At 35.7% G+C, this 21,058-nt stretch overlaps 1 protein-coding gene and 1 pseudogene across 1 annotated transcript; both read left to right on the forward strand.

Moving 5' to 3' along the window:
- The first annotated feature begins 1,268 nt into the window (after window positions 1–1,268).
- LOC108536978 (interferon omega-1-like) lies at window positions 1,269–7,064 on the forward strand (annotated as a pseudogene).
- A 9,014-nt stretch (window positions 7,065–16,078) lies between these two features.
- On the forward strand, window positions 16,079–16,877 carry LOC108537124 (interferon alpha-6). The gene has a single exon (XM_017884276.1). It carries the CDS (start codon window positions 16,219–16,221, stop codon window positions 16,786–16,788), a length of 570 nt encoding a protein of 189 aa, XP_017739765.1. The 5' UTR covers window positions 16,079–16,218; the 3' UTR covers window positions 16,789–16,877.
- Window positions 16,878–21,058: the final 4,181 nt, after the last annotated feature.

Consider the following 21,058-nt stretch of genomic DNA (forward strand, 5'->3'; position numbering starts at 1 on the left):
TATATATATATATGTGTGTGTGTGTGTGTATATATATATAGTGTAGAGGCTGGTCTGCCTGAGACTTAGGCAAAGACAGAGATCCAGACCATATTAATCACTAATCTCTCTTTTTGTCCACACCTCTGTTTCCTCTGTGGCTCTTCTCTTCCCTCCCTTTAAAGGTAGAAGGTCCTCAGAATAACGTTTAAGTCCTTTACTCCCTGTACACTCTCTCCACACATTAGCACTTCCATTTCTGGGATTTTGCTTGCCACATATTAACCCCCAGCAATTGCATTCCTTATAATTTGCAAACTCATGTATCCAACTGGCAATAGATAGTTTCTATCACATGTTATACCAGCCAACTTATAGAGGATATCTCTGTTTATTTTTATTTCCTGACATGTTTCAGTTTACCTGCTGCTGAAAGAAATCATTGTTCCTTTTTCTCCTTAGAGTATTTAGGATAACTGATATTAAGTATGATTACTATTTTAGTTTGATTCCATACAAAATCAAATATGCAAGAGAGTAGGAAGTAGATTTATTTATCGCCTTTAGATCTTGAATACAACATACAACCTGGTATAGAGAAAGGTCATTTTTACTTACATCTCTCATATAATGATGATGAGTAAATAAATTATACCCTTTATTCTCTAATCAGGTTGCAAAGTCAAGATAGGAATTTCATGTTAAAGAACGAACACATACAAGAAGTTCCTATCGTAAAAGTTTAATGAACAACATAAAATTATGAATTGAGTAGATACAAGGAAAATGTTTTATTACACTAACCACAGTGTAAAGATACACATGACATTATATTAACAAAAATAATTTATATCTTACGAATAGTTAAATAAATGTTTAAATAGATAAAACAATTTATCAGCATGGTCATAGTTATAGCAGGAGTGAGAGTCTTTGAAATGGCAGAATTCATGAAAGTGTGAGCTGGTTGGTGTATGAGTTCAATAGATTGGTTTTTCATGTTGGACCCGGTGTTATTCTCCTCCTTAATCTTTCTTGCAAGTTGTTGAAAAAGAGGAAGGATCTCATGATTCTGCTCTGACAACCTCCCAGGCCACAAGGCTGTATTTCTTCTCTGTCCAGAATAGAGAGTGATTCCTTTCGAGTAATTTTCTTCACAGCAAGTGGAGTCGCATTCATCAGGGGGAGTTTTCCCACCCTCTCTGCTGCATCACACGGCTTCCAAGTCATTCCGCTGCTGGTAGAGTTCAGTGGCAGAATTTGTCTAGGAGGTCCTCATCCAAACGCAGATGAGTCTTTTGTGGTACAGGTTTGAAGGTCTGCTGGGGATCCGCTTCATGGAGACAGAGGATGGCTGGAGCCTTCTGGAACTGGTTTGCCATCCAACTCCTGCTGGGAAATCCAAGTCATGTCTGTCATAGACAGGCGAAGGAAGATTCCTTGCTCACTTGTTTTCAGGAGCATCATGGTCCCTCCTGTTATCCAGGCTGTGGGTCCTCAGGCGATCACAGCCAGAGAGCCGCTTGACTTGCGCTGAGCACACCAGGGCCATCAGTAAAAGCAAAGGGCATCCAATCGTAGATATTGCGATGCTTCCTGGGCCTTGCTGAGGTGGGTGATTCGAACCTTGGCTCTAGGTTTTCTCTGAAGGCCTTGCCCTTTGAGCCCGATGACTTAAATAGGGAACATACTGATTTCCACTTTCTTAATGCTTCTGGGCCACTTTCCATTTCTGTTTTTGCTTTCCTTCATGCACTCTTTACATGAGTTGAGAACAGTGTTTCTCAACCGTTTGGTTTTTCATTATTGCCTCCCCATCTTGTTCCCAGAGACTTTTTAGATATTTTTTCCTAATTGAACCCACCGTGAAAATTTAATAACACAGATATAATATGTATCTATTCGTGTACTATATGTATATCTCTATGCTCAAAAAGTACAAAGTTTAATCTTTTATTCAATGCAGGTTTAAAATAACCAAATGAAAATTTTAAGCTAAAAGTTAAATTTAAACTCTATTCAAATTTAACTGAACTTTATAACTAAATACGCTTATGGGCTTCAATGTAAGTTATTTACTGATATAAATTGTAATGTATTAAATTACATAAGCAAATTAACAAATTATAAACATTATCTAATGTTTATAAACATTATATATCTAAGTAGTGAATGTTTACAAATTATTTGAAACTGATAAAGACAACATTTTAAATATTTTATCATTTATTTTATTATACTTAACTTTAAATTTTGCTGCATGTGAGAAAATTTTTAACTTCACTAGCTGCTAGATACTTACCTAGATATTGTCAAGAGTTTTTTCTTCAATGCTTGACCTAAATATTGATATGCTGAACAACTTCAGAAGACTTATTAAAATATAAATTATTTATATTTCATTTCAAAGCCCACAACACAGACAGAAATGCTAAGGATCAAACATAAGCAATATCTATATGATGGCCAGTGACAAACCATATGTATGCAGAGAACACTTCTCATGATCTGACTTTTAGTTCTAATAAATCTTGGGAAGTACTCCAATCACAGCTACCCATTTGCCACAGGTTTATAATGCTGAACTTTTATACCTTTTATGTGTCGTCCGTGAACTCAAGGTCAGTAAACCCAATGGAGAGAGAAAAAAAAAACTAAGGAATAAGATTTTGTTAAATAGAGTTGAGCTTTGAAGACCCACAAACCATTTAATTATGTAAGATTTGTTCCCACTCCCAAGAACTAACTTCTACACCCTTGGGAGTAGTATCATATGCAATGAGAATACACAATTGAAAAAACATCCTTAATTTGTTACAAAAATTTTTTGGCATGAAAGTTCACATTTCCAAAGTACCTTCAGAGGTTCTTTGTGGATTCCTAGTAAACCAAAGGAAACCATCTTTGTCCTAAATGCACATAATAGGATGTAAATGTAGTAACATAAATAAGTTGACAATTGTTTGCCATAGCATGCCAGACACCAGATATCTTTCTTTCTCATTTCATTTTCATGGAAAGCAAAAGTTGTTACTTTCTGCATCCTAATGAATGGGGACAAAAAGACAACACAAGTGGCCGGGCGTGGTGGCTCACACCTGTAATCCTAGCACTTTGACAGGCCAAAGCAGATGGATCACCTGAGGTTGGGAATTTGAGACCAGCCTGACCAACATGGTGCAGGTTAAGGGGTGGGAAAGAACAGAAGCAAAATGGTAGAAGGGATGTAGGTCAAAGGTAGCAAATAAGTATGGGCTGGAAAAAAAGTATTCCTGGTCCACAAGGTGCTTTCAGATTTACTGAACCCCTTCTTGCAAATATACCAACTGCAAGAGTTTATACACAAGGAAGACAAATTTTTGAGAGTACAATATTCTCTCTGGAAAATGGGTCAGTGTTCACTGCACCAAACTCTCCACTATTGGATAAGTAAACTTAGAAGGTCTGTTTGTTTTCTTCTTATCTTTCTAGTAAGAAACAAGAGAATTGATACTTTCAAAGGACACTTCCCTAACTTAATAGAGTTATATAATAAAGATAATGTTAATAAGAGAAATGAAATATCAGGCCGGGCGCAGTGGTTTACGCCTGTAATCCCAGCACTTTGGGAAGCCGAGATGGGCAGATCACCTGAGGTCAGGAGTTCGAGACTAGCCTGACCAACATTTTGAAACACCATCTCTACTAAAAATACAAAATTAGCCTGGTGTGGTGGCACATGACTGTAATCCCAGCTGAAGCAGGAGAATTGCTTAAACCCAGGAGGTGGGGGTTGCAGTCAGCCATGCCATTGCACTCCACTTGCACCCCAGTCCAGGCAACAAGAGTGAAACTCTGTCTCAAAAAAAAAAAAAGAAAAGAAATATCTAAATTGTGGAAAGTCTTTATTTATTTTCAGTCAGACACTGTTTTTAGAACTTGCATAATGAATGCTCACTTAACCAAAAAAGAATACCCTCATTTTTCACATTTACTGAACGCCTACCATGTACCTAGCCCCATTTATTTACTGGAGATATCACTGACCAAAGCACACAGTGATAGATTTTACTATTGTCCCCATTTACAAAAGAAAAAAAAAAAGAAATCCCAGGGAGCTATTAAGTTGTGAAGCTAAGCTATTAAGTTGTGCAGCTACAATTTGGATGGAGAAAATTCAGCTCTGAAGTCTTACCTCTTACCTCTTACATGCTCTCTGGGAATATTTCTGGACATAAGAACCGGAGCTGATTTCTAGACCAATCAATGTTTTCCTAGTAGAGTCCTGCGTACCTAACGGCAAGATCTTTCTCTTCAGTTTCCATTTGTCTCCTTCACTGAAATGCCCCATTTGTTCATGCCAACATGTTACATTACAATTAAATTAGGCCCCACTTTACTTACACATTATATTCTAGTTTTGTCTTCTTGAGGATATGCCATCATAAGCACGAACATATTTGTAAAACATGTTGTTCACAAGGGTGAATATATTCATCAACCCTGTATATTTCTGTCAATTTAAAATTCTACATAGTACCATTCTTTAAATCAAATTCCACAATACTTTCAATTTCCACCTGTATAGCAGAAATTTAAGAAAGAACAAGTCATTATCAGGCTAGAGACATGAACTAAATCAGAACTAAACCAATGAACTAAGGCTCAAAGCTCAGGGAAAGCACACCTGGAAAGGTTAACTAAAGGGGTTATTAAAGGTGTGGAAATGGAAACACTTCTGGAGAAATGAGGAGAGTCCATGGCATTAGAGGATAAGGACTGAGATGACAAAAGACCCTGAGTCACCTGACTTGCCAGCTGGTTGATGCCTTTTATGTTGTAGGTCACTAGAGTGTGCTGCAGTGTTGATTGTACTGCCTCAATTTAAGGAACTGGTGGAGAAAAATTATGCTGACACTTGGTATAACAGTAAGGAAGACTTATTTAGAAGTATTGCAACAGGTGTTGAAACTATCACGATAGGTGTATTAGTTCTTGCATTACTATAGAGAAAAACCTGAGACTGGGTAATTTAGAAAGAAAAGAGGTTTAACTGGCTCACGATTCTGCAGACCATATAGGGAGCATGGCTGGGGAGGCCTCAGGACACTTACAATCATGGCAGAAAGCTAAGGGGAAGCAGGTATGTCCTGCATGACCGGAACAGGAGAGAAGCAGGGGAGGTGCTGCATAATTTTAAACAACCAGATCTCGCAATAACTCAGTCTTACCATGACACTACTAGGGGGTGGTGTTAAACCATGAGAAACCACCCCATGATCCAATCATCTCCCACCAGGCCCCACCTCCAACACCAGGGATTACAATTCCATGTGAGATTTGGATGAGGATGCCGACCCAAACCATATCAATAGGGGAGAGAAACCAACTGGTGCTCAGCTCAAAAATCAGCAAAGACAGCCTGGGGTTTATACCCAACAAGCAGAATGAGGGGGTCAGATAGAAAGTCACTAAAAAGGAGACATCAAAGGCAGGGGGATCCCTGCTAAACTGAACATAATTCTTTCTAAAGGCAAGCCAGGGTAATTATATATTGAGTGTGTGGGATGAACAATTTGATCAGATATCAAGGGTAAATCAGCTATCAAGCGTGGAAGGATTCTCATAAAACTGACTTAGTAAGATTCCTGCTACAACTGGACTTGGCAAACCTAAGAATGGACCCAAAGGCATGACCTAGTCAGCAAGAGAGTTTGTAGGAGCCTGACTAAAGTTTGGTGAAGGACAGAGTCTTTTTCAGAACCTTAAGGGGTAAGAGACAGAACTATCTGCTAAACAGTTACAAGGGAGATTAAATTTTATGTCTTTTGAAAACCATACCATTTAATGAAAGATTTTAATCAATGAAATATATATTTTTAATCAGTAATGTTAAGAATTTTGGAAGCCTATTCATTTTTAACTTGTATTTCAAAACAATTCTTGACCTAAAGAGAGGTGCAAAGATAGTACTGGGAGTTCTCTTCCCTTCACTCAGCTTCTCCTAATGTTAACAACTTACAGAGCCATGAAACAATGATCAAAACTAAGAAATTAAAATTCGTGCATTAATATTTGCTAAACTAACCAAGGATAGGTAAATCTCTAACTGAATACAAAAACCCATAGGACCTAGGTATCCTGACTTCCTATGCAAAGTATGGAGAGTAAAACTGGAGGCTAGGATCAGGACTAAAAATATATCTTCTAACTTTAGCGCAGATGTTTCCCATCTGATTAATAAATATCCATTTGGATTGATATTTCTAAAGTTTACTGGGAATATTAAACTTCTAATGCAAAAATCAAGAGGGTAGAGTGATATCATTTTAGATTATATGGAAAACAGACAAATGAAAACATAAGTGGAAGTAAAAATTTAGAGAAATGCTCAGAAAAATGAAAACTATTTATGCCCCATGAAAGCCATGCATAGAAAGATGGTCTTCAGAGAACCTATGGTCCAAGGTTCACTCAGACCCCAGCTCAGGCAAGTCAGCAGCACTCTCATTTCCCAATTGTCCTCCTCCTCCCTTTACTGGTGGCCCTGGTGGTGCGCAGCTGTGGCCCTGTTGGATCTCCAGGCTGTGACCTACCTCCAAACCATGGCCTGTTACTCAGGAAGACCTTGGAGATTCTGGGCCAAATGAGGAGAATCTCCCCTTTCTTATGTCTCAAGGACAGAAGAGTATTGAGATTCCCCCAGGAGATGGTGGATGGCAGCCAGTTGCAGAAGGTCCAGACCGTGTCTGTCCTTCATGAGATGCTGCAGCAGATCTTCAACCTCTTCCCCACAGAGCGCTCCTCTGCTGCCTGGAACATGACCCTCCTGGACCAGCTCCACATTGGACTTCATTAGCAGCTGGAGCACCTGGAGACCTGCTTGGTAAAGGTGATGGTAGAGGAAGAATTTGCTGGGGTGTTTGGGATCCCTACACTGGGCTTGAGGAAGGTACTTCCAGTGAATCTGTGTCTACCTGAAATAGAAGAAATATGGTAACTGTGCCTAGGAAGTTCCCAAAGTGGAAATCATGAGATCCTTCTCCACCTCAACAAATTTGCTAGAAAAATAGAGAAGTAAGATTAAAGACCTGAGCTCATCTTGAAATGATTCTCATTGACTGATCTGCCATATCACACTTGTACATGTGACTTTGGATATTAAAACAGCTCATTTCTGCTTTAGTCAGAATTAACTGAATTAGTTTTAGCAAATACTTTAGTAATAGCATAAAGCAAGTGTATGTCAAAAATATTCAGCTCCTGGGACATCCGTACCTCAGAGATGACTACCCTGATGCTATTTACGTATCTTCCTTCTGTTTTACATGCCTTATTTTTATGATATTTTTATATTTTACATGTTCATCTTTACATTGTATTAAAATTTACAAACATTCACTTTTTCATGTCATTAACTTTGTATTTTGTTTTATTAAATTATTATCAAAGAAAACTCTGTAAATGTTTCTATTCTAAAATAAAATCTACATTCTATTTTGTAAACCAAATTGAAGAAAATACGAAAAAAACGTATTAACTCATTCATTCCATTCCTATTATATGTGTGAACTGAATAAATGGCAAACTGTGACATTTCCTTAAAGAAATACAGGTGAATAAGGCAAACACAGTTTCTCTCAGTCTAAGAGGGAAAGAGACATAAAAACAGGACTAATATTTATATTACTTCAATTGCATTAAATGCTACAAAGAGAAGTAAAGAAAAGTGATTTTCTCACACCAGAAGGAGAAATGGGAGTGAAGATAAAGACCCTGTCATTACTTGAACAGGACTTTATTAGGAAAATGTTGATCAGTCTAGAATTTAGGTTCTTATGGTCAGAAACATTCCCAGAAAGCGTGTAAAAGTTCTGGACTCAGGGTCAGACTTTCTGGGATCCAACAGTGGCTCCACAATTCAATAGCTTTCTGTGTTTCCATTTTTTTCTTCTGTAAACAGGGATAATAATAGAACCTCTCACTATCTGCTTCAGTCACTGATATTGCCAGTGACATAATGAAGCTGGGCTCATAGTAGGTGTTCAATAAATGTGAAAAATGAGCATATTCCTTACTGGATAAAGTGAGGATTGACTTGTAACTGCTAAGAATAATGGCTGACTGACAATAAACACCGTCTGCAATTTAGCTATTTTATCCTTCTCATTAACATTATCCTAATTATCTAACTCTATTAAGTGGGGAGACATATTCTTTGAAATAATCTGTTCCTGACTTTTATTACAAACATGATGAAAAAATTATTCATATTTTGAGAATGTCTATTTACTAGGGGAGAATTTTGTGCAGTTAACATACCATTATCCAGAAAAAAAAAAATTGTACTCTCACAAATTGGCCATTCTTGTGTATAAACATTTGTGAGTGGTTTGTGTGTCTCCTTCGACTCTCTGTGAAGGCTGGATTCAATAAAGCTGAAAACACCTCCTGAGCCAGAAATGATTACGTTTTACAAGCACAGAATTGCTTGCTACCTCCAATCTACATCCCTTCTACTATTTTGCTTCATCTTTTCTTCATCCCTGAATCTCACTCACTCTTTTCCAAAGGGATGTTTCCCTTTGTACATACTTTTTAAATTATGGTAAAATATACTTAATATAAAATTTAACATTTTAACTGTTTTTAAGCATACAGTTCAGTAGTATGTTCATTTTGTTGTGCAACTAACTTCTGGGACTTTTCTATCTTGCAAAACTGAAACTCTGTACACATTAAACAATAACTCCCCATTTTTTTCTCCCTTCTGTGAGCCCCTGGCAACCACCATCCTACCTTTTGTTTATATGAATTGTTCTATTCTAGATATCTCACATATGTGGAATCATACAGTACAGTAGGCCCTCCATATCCATGGATCTGCATCCATACATTCGACCAACCTCAGGTCAAAAATATTGAATACATAAACCATAAAAATAACAATACAAGAAAAACAATACAAATAAAAATACTGTATAACATCTATTTGCATAGCATTTTATTGTATTAGATATTATTAATAATCCAGAGATTATTTAAAGTATACAGGAGGATATTCATAGGTTATATGTGAATACTATGCCAATTTATATAGTGAACTTGAGCATCGTGGATTGTGGTGTCTGAAGGAGGTCCTGCAGCCAATCTCCTTGCAGATACTGAGGGAAGACTGTATTTATCTTTTTGTGACTGGCTTATTTCATTTGGCATAAAGTCCTAAGGTCTGTTCATGCTGTAGCATGTGTTAGAATGAAGCTGAATAATACTTCATTGCATGGATATGCCACATTTTGCTGAACACTATAACAAGGCAGAACAATATTCCATTATATAAGGCCGAATACTAATCCACTGTAAGCATAATGGAATATACATAAGGCTGAATAATACTCCATTATATGTATATACCATATTTTGTTTAACCATTCATTCATCCATCAGTGAACACTTGGGTTGCTTTTGCCTTTTGGCTACTGTGAGTAATGCTGCTATAAACATAGTGTACAAATATATCTTCAAAATCCTGCTTCCAATTCTTTTTTATATATACCCAGAAGTGTAATTGCTGAATTATATGGTACTTCTATTTTTGACTTTCTGAGGAACCATAATACTGCCTACCATAGTGCTGGGCTGCACTGCTTTATAATCCCACCAACACTGCACAAGGGTTTCCATTTTTCCTCATCCTTGCCAAGATTTTTTTTTATAGAAAACATCCTGATAGGTGTGAGTGATATATTCTTGTTGTTTTAATTTGCATTTCCCTAATGGTTGGTTATGTTGAGAACCTTTTCACCTGTGTCTTAGTCCACTGGAGATGCTATGACAAAATGCCAAAAACTGGATGGCTTATAAACAACAGAAATTTATTTCTCACATTCCTGGAAGGAAGCTGGGAAGTCCAAGATCAGTGTACCAGCAAATTTGATGTCTGGGGAGGGCCCCTTTCCTGTTTTAATAGATAGCACCTGCTTATGTTATCATATGGTGGAAGGGAAGCTAGCTCTGTAGGTTCTCTTTTATAAAAGCACTAATCCCATTCAGCCACAGAGGGATCCACCATGATGACTTAATCATATCCCAAAAGTTCCCATCTCTTAATACCATCACCTTAGGAGTTAAGATTCTAATGTATGAATTTTGGAGGGCCACAAACATTCAGATCATAGTAATGTGCATGTTGGCTCTTTACATGTATTTTTTGGTGAAATGCCTATTCAAGTTATTTGCCCATTCTTTAAATTAAACTTTTTATTAATTGTTGAGTTGAAGGAGTTACTTATATGGTTTGGATATTAACCCTTTATCAGATCTACTATTTGCAAATATTTTCCTGCATTCCATAGGTTGCCTTTTAAATCTGTTAATTATGTTCTTTGATGCATAGAAATTTTACATTTTAATGTGGTCCAGTTAATCTAGCTTTACTTTATTCACCTGTGCTTCTGGTGGCATATCCAAGAATTCATTGCCAAATCCATTGTCATGAAACTTGCCATGTAAGTTTCTTCAATTGATTTTACAGTTTTATATCTTATATTTGGATCACTATCCATTTTGAGTTCATTTTTGCTTACAGTGTAATGTAAGAGATCCAACTTCATTCTTTTGCATGTGGATATTCAGTTTTCCCAAACCATTTGTCAAAGGGAATTTTTTTCCATTGTGTAGTCTTGGCACACTTGTCAAAGATTATTTGACCATGCAGGTTAGAGTTTACTTCTGAGCTCCCATTCCATTCCATTAGTCTATATGTCTGTTTTTATTCAAGTGCCATGCTGCCTTAATTATTGTAGTGTCATAATATGTTTCAAAATTAGGAAACATGAGGCCTCTTGCTTTGTTTTACTTTCTTAAGATTGTTTTGGCAATCCAGAGACCATGACGTTTAGGATATATTTTTTCTATGTCTGTTAAAAATGCCTCTGTGATTTTGATAGAGATTGCATTGAATCTGTATATCACTTTGGAGAGTATGAAGATTTTAACAATATTAAGTCTTCCAACCCATGATGGATACAAGTAAATGTCTTTCCATTCATTTTAGTTATCTTTAATTTTTTCAGTAGTATTTGGTAGTTTCCAGTGTACATGTCTTTCACATCCTGGGTTAAGTTTATTCCTAAATATTTTATGTTTTTTGATGCTATTGTAAATGAGAGCATTTTCTTAATTTCCTATTAAGATTATCCACTGTTAGTATATAGAAATGCCACTGATTTTTATTGATTTTGTATACTGCAACTTTGCTCAATTCATTTATAAGTTCTTTCTGTGTGTGTGTGTGTGTGTGTGTGTGTGTGTGTGTGTGTGTAATCTTTAGGTTTTTCTACATATAAGAATATGTCATCTGCCAACAGAGATCATTTCACTTTTTCCTTTACAATTTGGATGCTTGTTATTTCTTTTTGTTGCCTAAATACTCTGGCTAGGATTTGAAATACTAGTTGTAAGAGCACATTCTTGCCTTTTCCCTGAACTTAGAAGAAAAACGTGTAGTTTTTCACAGTTAAGTATGATATTTACTGTGGAATTTTCATATAACAGGCCATACTATGTTGAGGTAATTTCCTTCTAGTCCTAGTTTGTCGAGTGTCTTTTTTAATCATGAAAGGATATTGAATTTTATCAAATGGTTTTTCAGCATCAACTGAGGTGATCATGGTTTTTTTCATTCTGTTCATGTAGTTTACTACATTGATTTATTTCTATGTGTTGAACCATTCTTACATTGCAGGAATAAATCGCATGTAACCATGTTCTATAATCGTTTTAATGTGCTGTTAAATTTGGTTTGCAAGCATTATGCTGAGGGTTTTTGCATCAATATTCATCAGAGATATTGGTTTGTAGTAGTTTTAATATCATGTCCTTCACTGAATTTTATGTCAGGTTAATGCAAGATTCATAAAATTAGTTTGGAAGTGTTCCCTCCTCTTCAATCTTATGGAATAGTTTGAGAAAGATCCTGTTAATTTTTTGAATTTTTGGTAGAATTCTCTAGTGAAGCCATCTGGCCCAGGGCTTGTCTTTTTTCAGGGGGTTTTAATTATTTATTCAATCTCCTTACAGGTCTATTGCAAATTTTTATTTCTTTATGATTCAGTCTTGGTAAGTTGTACATTTCTAGGAATTCAACCATTTTTTCTAGGTTATACAATTTGCTGAAGTATAATTGTTCATAGTTTTATGATCTTTTATTTCTGTGGCCTCAGCTGTAGTGTCCCCTCTTACATTCCTGATTTTGTTATATGAGTATTCTCTTTTTTAAAAAGTAATCTAGTAAGGGTTTGTTGATTTTGCTGAACTTTTCAAAAAATTAACCCTCAATTTTAGTGATTTTTTTTTATAATTGCTCTTCTATTCTCTGTTTTATTTATCTTTGCTCCAGCTTTATTATTCCCTTCCTTCTGCTAGATTAGGGGTTTATTTATTTATTTGCACTTGTTTTTTTTAGTTACTTAAGGTGTACAATAAGGTTGTTGTATTAGTCTGTTTTCATGCCACTGATAAAGACATACCCAAGACTGGGAAATTTACAAAAGAAAGAGGTTTATTGAACTTACAGTTCCAAATGACTAGGGAAGCCTCACAATCATGGTGGAAGGCAAGGAGGAGCAAGTCACATCTTCCATGGATGGCAGCAGGCAAAGAGAGAGATTGTGCAGAAAACTCCCATTTTTAAAACTATAAGATCCTATGAGACCAGTTCATTATCAGATCACATCTTGTGAGACCCATTTAAAACTATCAGACCTTGTGATACCCATTCATCTACCAGATCAGATCTTGTGAGACTCATTTAAAACTATCAGATCTTGGGAGACCCATTCACTATCACGAGAACAGCATGGGCAAGACCAGCCCCCATAATTTGATTATCTCCCACCAGGTCCCTCCCACAACATGTGCGAACTATAGGAGCTACAAGATGAGATTTGGGTGGGGACACAGAGCCAAACTATATCAGTTGTTGATTTGAACTCTCTTCTTCTTTGTAAGTTTTTATGGCTGTAAATTTCTCACTTAGCACTGCTTTCACTTCATTGCATAAGTTTTGGTATATTTTGTTTTTTAGTTTCATTTATTCTTTTCTAATTTCTATTGTGTTCCTTCTTAAATTTTTCTCATTTAGACATACATATGTTTTATTTTTGTCTCTGTGCATTGGGATGTGAAATCAGACCACTTTTACTTTCTAGGAAAGTGAAATGAGAAAGAAAGACACCTGGTGTTGTAAGGACTATACAGAAACATTTTACATTTCAGTTCTTTTTGTCATATTTACATAATTTTATTGACATAAAATGAAGATGAAAATAAAACACATCCAGGAGTAGCAAAACAAATTTGCATAGCAAAATATCACACGAAAACGGAATATACATAAGTCCCAAACACAATCCAGGGAAACAAACAAAAATATTCCAGCAGGGCATGGTGGCTCAAGCCTGTAATCCCAGCACTTTTGGAGGCCAAGGCAGGCACCTCACTTGAGTTCAGGAGTTCGAGAACAGCCTGGCCAACATGGCAAAACCCCGTCTCTACCAAAATTAGCCAGGTGTGGTGGCACGTGCCTGTATTAGCTACTTGAGAGGCTGAGTCACAAGAATTGCTTGAACTCAGGAGGCAGACATTGCTGTGAGCTGAGATCTTGCCACTGCACTCCAGCCTGGGAGACACAGCAAGAATCCAAAAAAAAAAAAGGTTCCTTTTCCAATATTGGATAGACTAAGAATAATAGCTTAAGCAGGATTATCCTGCATTCAAAAGCTATGATGATTAGGTTAAACTCTAAAATCCAATACAAATGTGTTGACTGGATTATCTTATAAAAGTTATTAATTTTTGCAAAATACATTTTTGGAAAGAAAGTTCATTTACTATGGAAACTCCTGTACCCATTTCAGAATTCTGAGCATTTTAATGATAAAAGAGTTTAAGTTAATTAATGACATAAATAGTTTAAGTAAATTGTTAAAAATAATAAATACTACAATGCATTTGGTTTATTTAGAAAACTGATCCTATCTGATCTCTATCCTCATATAGACATGTTGATTTTATAGTGTTGTCATCTAAAAATCATCAAATGATTTCAAGCCTAGATTTCTGGGTGATGGAACAATGAAGTCCCAACAATTTATAGTTCACATACACATTCTGGGAAGTCGGCCTTACTTAACAATGGCAGGAAAGGTAGAAGATTGATGACCTGGGGATTACAGGGGTACTACCCACAAAATGTAGTGTGATTTATTGTCTGATTGCTCTAAGCTGTGTGAATCAGGGAGAATTTGAGTTTGGACATTTGGCTCGATATTATAACACCTGGCTGGTTAATTTCTATTATAAAATGTAGAGGGTAATTTAGAGATGAGGTCATAATATAGTTTAATATAGTGCTATGCAAAGGCTGAAAATTATATTCCTCTTGCATTTGAATTCCCAGTGCCGTATATACCTTAAAGGAATTAGATATCCAGTGGGTTTGGCAATACATTCTAAAATCATTATTGACAGTAAGAGTAGAGTGGAAATATTAGCCATTGTCTATTATAATCCTAACAAATACAGCCATGATGAAACAAAATAGCTTGGTCACCCATGAATGCCTTTTAGTATAAAGAGAAAGTCTGATAAATTGCTTCAGCAAAAATTATTTCTTGAATAAGTACACTAGGCCTGGTACTGAGGATAAGGCAGTTAATAGGACACAGTCCAGTTACTAAAGAGATGATTTGCCAAAGATGATCCCATACTTACCGTTTTAAGAGAGGGAATCTAGAGGAATGAGGCAACTTAACTTGCTATGAAAAAAAAAAATCCCAGCACTTAGGATTGGAGTTGTAAGTTAATGCTTAACATGATAATATTTATCCAGTTATAAATTTAGGACAAAGATGGTTTCTTTTTGTTTAATAGAATTGACTTGGTTTAGAAACTATAAACATATGTTGAGGAATTTAAACTTTAATGCAAAAATACAAAAAAAAAATGAAATTGATGATATATTCAAAGTTGTGTGTTTCCACTGGAGATGGCATTGCCCGCAAGGTTGTAGAAATTAATTCTTTGGGGTGTGAACAACTCTCAGATATTACAATAGTTTGTGATCCTCCAAAGCTCAATTCTTACATAATCTTATTCTCTAGTGTTCATTTTCCTTATTGAATTTTCTTGTGTATCACACAAGATATACTGACATTGAATTCAGTAGAAACAGACAAAATACATGCACAATCAGTGTTATAAATCTATGGCAAATAGATGGCTTACTGGAGGACTTTCTTTCCATCATTTGCTGTGATTGCCTTTCTTCCAGACATTGCTTATGTTTGAGCTTTAGGGATTCTGAGTATTAGGTAGACTTTGAGAATTAAACACAAGTCATGTATATGTTATTATTTAATTCTACTAAATATTTTCAGCACATCAACAGTTAATGTCAAATGCTGAAAAGAATAAAATGTTGACAATCTCTGGATGAATACGTAGCAGCTAGTGAAATTAAAAATTAGTTTATTTTTTAAAGCAAAATTAAAAGTTAGGTATACTAAAAAATAAAACTTAAGAAAATAATTTCATTTTTTACCTTTAAGAAATTTATGAACCTATGTCATCATGTTGGTATTATTATGTATATTACTAATACATTCTTAATTTGCAAATTCATTTGAGACAATTTATACAAGTAAATAGAGCGAATTAAAAGTTGCTGCTCAGAGTTAAGTTAAATGTCAAATTTTTAAAAATTTAACTTTTAGTTAAATTATTTTGCCATTCCTAACGGATCAAGAAATAATAAGAGTAAAGTTTATCCATTTTATTTTACTGTACAAAGTAGATATACATACAGTACATAAGGATATATACAGTATATTTGTTATTAAAATTTCATAACATTTAAAATTTAATAAAATGTAATAAAAACTTAATTTCAATTAAGAAAAAAAATTCTTAAAAGACTCTGGAGGCAGGCAAGAGAAGGGAGTGTCAATAATGACCACACACACACACACACACACACATACACACACACACACAAAACTGGTTGAAAAACTACTCTATACCCATTTAGAGAGTACATAAAGGAAAGCAAAATCAGAAGCAGAAAGTAAATTCTGAAAATGGAAACTAGTATGTTCCCTATTTAAGACCTACACATAAAGCAAGGTCTTCAGAGAACCTAGAGCTGAAGGTTCAGAGTCACCCATCTCAACAAGTCCAACAGCATCTGCAACATCTACAATGGTCTTGCCTTTTGCTTTACTGATGGCCCTGGTGGTGCTCAGCTGCAAGTCAAGCTGCTCTCTGGGCTGTGATCTGCCTCAGACCCACAGCCTAGATAACAGGAGGACCATGATGCTCCTGGCGCAAATGAGGAGAATCTCTCTTTTCTCCTGTCTGAAGGACAGACACGACTTCAGATTTCCCCAGGAGGAGTTTGATGGCAACCAGTTCCAGAAGGCTCAAGCTATCTCTGTCCTCCATGAGGTGATCCAGCAGACCTACAACCTCTTCAGCACAAAGGACTCATCTGCTGCTTGGGATGAAAGGCTTCTAGACAAACTCTACACTGAACTTTACCAGCAGCTGAATGACCTGGAAGCCTGTGTGATGCAGGAGGCGTGGGTGGGAGAGACTCCCCTGATGAATGAGGACTCCATCCTGGCTGTGAGAAAATACTTCCAAAGAATCACTCTCTACCTGACAGAGAAGAAGTATAGCCCTTGTGCATGGGAGGTTGTCAGAGCAGAAATCATGAGATCCTTCTCTTCATCAAGAAACTTGCAAGAAAAATTAAGGAGGAAAGAATAAGACCTGATCCAAAACAGACATGACTCCCATTGATGACTACACCAGCTCACACTTTCAAGATCTGCCATTTTAAAGACTCTTGTTTCTGCTATAACCATACCATGAGTTGAATCAAACATGTCAAATATTTTCAAGTGTGTAAGTTAAGCAACATCGTGTTCGGTTGCACAGGAACTAGTCCCTTACAGATGACTAAGCTGATGGATCTATTTATCTATTTATTAAATGAATATTTGACTATTTATAATATTTATTTTTTTGCCCATATAAAGACATAAAATGTATACCTTTATATTGTTGAAAACATAAAATACATTTTAATGTTTAGTCAATGTATTATTTTGTTTAGTTTATTAAATATTTACTATAGAAAACTTCTTGGATTTGTTTATTCTTTAAGAAGAAACACCAAGCTGATTCTCCAACATGATTTAAAAATGTATGGTTCAATTCATTGACTCATTGTTATTATACTCCAGGTATAAGTACAGTACAAATTTACATTCTATAAGCCAGCTTGTATGTTGACCTCAGGTTATAGAGATGAAGATACACTTACACTTCTTGCTGTCTTTTATCTTTCTTTGTGTAGGGAAAAAAACCTAAAAACAACAATTTTAATTAAATCTGTTAGATAAATGATATAAGAAGACCGAAAAACGGTATTTTTTTTTCAGCAGAAGCTGAAGTAAGGCATATGAGAAAACAAAAACAAAAGCAGCAGATGTCTTCTACAGTTGACTGGTAGACACATAAGTGCAAACGTGCACTGGCAATATGGTATTTCAGTCTGCAATTTTCAAGCAATGCCATGACCTGAAACTCCAGGAACAGCAGTGGTCATGTGAGAAGAGTTTACAGAATGACAAAGAGACTGAAAATTTCCTCCTGAAACCTTCAACTTTACAGGGAGGAAAGAGCTACAATAGAAACAGATTTGGAATGGCCAAATACTAGAAGGAAAAGAGAGAATGGTGATAAGAGTAAATTTAAAGGACTAAAACTGCTTAGAAGAATTGATACATTCATGCAAAATGTAGAGTAGATTGAAACTGCCTGGCACATTGGGCATTGGTGGTCTTAGTGGAAGTTGACTGGTAGAATCAATCAGTTGACTGATAGAATTAATCAGTAGAAACCATACAGGAGCAAGTAGAAGAGTAAATAAGAGAAGAGAAGGTAATGGCAATATATAGAGAAAACAATTTTGAGAAGTTTGCCTTCTTGCTGATGGCTGATGTGAGACCTAGATTCTTGTCTTCCTAGTTTTAAGAATTTAAACAAGAGACACACAGCAGTGGATATGCAGCATGGAGTAATTTATTGCAAAAAAAATAGAAAAAGAATATTTTGAAAGCTAGGTGCAGAATAGACAGTACACCCTGAGACAGAGAGGATTCAGGGCAGGCTGCTAATAAAGATGAGAAAGTAAAGACTAGTACTAGGGAGACTCCTTTTATGGGAATCTTCCATGATTATCCATAAGGAGGTGGGAAGAGGCGTTACTAGTAAGCATGTTCTTGGTGGTCCTCTGGGTGCACATGTGCAGTAGCTCTATATGCTTGTTGTAACACTGTATGTCTCATTAGCATCTTAAATATTCCATCCATGGGTTTTTTCTTTACTATTATAATGAGCAAAGGGTCACTCTGAGGACAGATAAAATCAAAATGTGCATGATCTCTACAGGGGAACTACAGCTTTGCTTGAATGAGTTCAGTTACAATGTTAATGCTGAAGCTTATTGTGTTGATGGTATGGTCACCAAGGTTGTGATATCTGATGACATGGTTACTTCCCTAACTACCTATCCTGCCTCATCATGAAATGAAGGAGAGAAGTAAAGTAGGATCTGGAAAAGGACATGAATTAATTTTTATCTGCATAGCTTTCCATTTTTAGAAATATATATGTCTATAGATAGATTTCATGGATTTGATGTATTGAAAAATCATACTAGTATATTTAATATTTATTTTAAATTATGCCATATCAAATTATTTATAATGATAAATTAAAATGATAATGTTATGTTGGTTAATACTATCATGACTGTCAGTAAACTGCTCTATGGGTTGCAATCATCTACCACAGTAGAAAAACAGATGGAATTGGTGACCTTAGTGAAGCTGACTTGGTAGAATTTACAAGCAGAAACCATATTAGAGTAGGTGGAAAGGGAAAAATGAGAGAAAACTCCTATTACAATTTTTTGGCCTGGGGAGTCACTTTCCTTCTTTCATGTTTACTATATTCAGATTTGCATTTGTTTTCCCTTTTCTTCAACATATCCAAATGCAATGACAATTTATAAAAACATTAATTTGAAGAAAGAATAAAAGGATGTGTTGAAAATGATAGAAAATAATGATATGAGCTCTTTATATTTCCATTTGTACTTCCCTATGTTGTTATTTACCTGAAGATAGAAAGTAATTCAGAAGCAGCCATGCAGCATTTGACCAGAAAATACTAAAATAAAATGAATGTATGAATTGTTTAAACTCTAAAACCAGTAAAGAAAAGCAGACTAATTTCATCTAGCAGCATTGCTGGACCTCACTGCCTTAAATTTTTACCTTAAGACAGAGAATAACAAACCATGAAGTTCAGTAAAATGCACTGACTCACTGATCTAGGACATTTAGTAGTTACTACAATGTAATCTTACTTTTCCTTTCTATATTTAATTTAATTTTATTTTAGTTTATCGGATACATGTACAGAATGTGCAGGTTTGTCACATAAGTAAACGTGTGCCATGGTGGTTTGCTGGACCTATCAACCCATAACCTAGGTATTAAGTGTCATATGCATTATCTATTTATCCTGATGCTCCCACTCCCCATGCCTTCCAATGTTGTTCCCCTTCCTATGCCCATGTCTTCTCATTGTTCAGCTCCCATATATTAGTGAGAAAATGTGATGTTTAATGTTCTGTTCCTGTTAGTTTGCTGAGCATAATGGCTTCCAGCTCCATCCATGTCCCCGAAAAGGACATGATCTCATTCCTTTTCATGGCTACATAGTGTATATGTACCACATTTCTTTATCCAATCTATAATTGATGGGCATTTGAGTTGATTCTATTATTTGCTATTGTGAACAGTGCTGCAATAAACATACACATGCATGTATCTTTATAACAGAATAACTTATATTCCTTTGGGTATATATCCAGTAATGAGATTGCTGGGTCAAATGGTACTTCTGGTTTTAGATCCTTGAGGAATCACCACACTGTTTTCCACAAAGATTGAATGAATTTACATTCCGTGTAAAAGCATTCCCATTTCTCCACAGCTTCACCAGCATCTGTTATTTCTTGACTTTTTAATATCGCCATTCTGACTGGGATGAGATGGTATCTCATTATGGTTTTAATTTGTATTTCTCTAATGATTAGTGATGTTGAGCTTTTGGATTTTCATGTGTTTTTTGGCCATATAAATGACTTCTGGGAGATGTGTCTGTTCATATCCTTTGCCCACTTTGTGATAGGGTTGTTTGGCTTTTTTTTTTTCCTTTGAAATTGGTTTAAGTCCCTTGTGGATTATGGGTATTAGACCTTTGTCAGATCGATAGATTGCAAAAAATTTCTCCCATTACATAGGTTGTCTGTTCACTCGAATGGCAGTGTCTTTTGCTGTGCAGATGCTCTTTAGTTTAATTAGGTCCCATATGTCAATTTTTGCTTTGGTTGCAATTGCTTTTGATGTTTTTGCCATGAAATCTTTTCCCATGCCTATGTACTGAATGGTATTGCCTGGATTTTCTTCTAGGGTTTTTTTGTTTTTTTGTTTTTTGTTTTGTTTTTTTTTAAGTTTTCGCTATTGTAAACAGTGCTGCAATAAACATACGTGTGCATGTGTCTTTATAGTAGAATGATTTATAATCCTTTGGGTATATACCCAGTAATGGAATTGCTGGATCAAATGGTACTTCTGATTTTAGCTCTTTGAGGAATCACCACACTGTCTTCCACAGCAGTTGAACTAATTTATACTCCCACCAACAGTATAAAAGCATTCCTATTTCTCCACATCCTCCCCAGCATCTAGGGTTTTTATAGTTTTGGGTTTTACATTTAACTCTTTAATCCATCTTGAGTTAGTTTTTGGATAAGGTGTAAGGAAGGCTCCAGTTTTCAGTTTTCTCATATGGCTAGCCAGTTCTCTCATTTCTTGAAGAGGAAATCCTCTCCCCATTGTTTTTGTCAGGTTTGTTGAAGATCAAATGGTTGTAGATGTCTGGCCTTATTTCTGAGATC

The sequence above is a fragment of the Rhinopithecus bieti genome, unplaced genomic scaffold, assembly GCF_001698545.2.
Source record: "Rhinopithecus bieti isolate Rb0 unplaced genomic scaffold, ASM169854v2 scaffold_1403, whole genome shotgun sequence".
NCBI lineage: Eukaryota > Metazoa > Chordata > Mammalia > Primates > Cercopithecidae > Rhinopithecus > Rhinopithecus bieti.

Bases quoted from the DNA above. Each gene is read 5' to 3' on its own strand.
- LOC108537124 (XM_017884276.1), top strand. From the start codon at position 16,219: ATGGTCTTGCCTTTTGCTTTACTGATGGCCCTGGTGGTGCTCAGCTGC.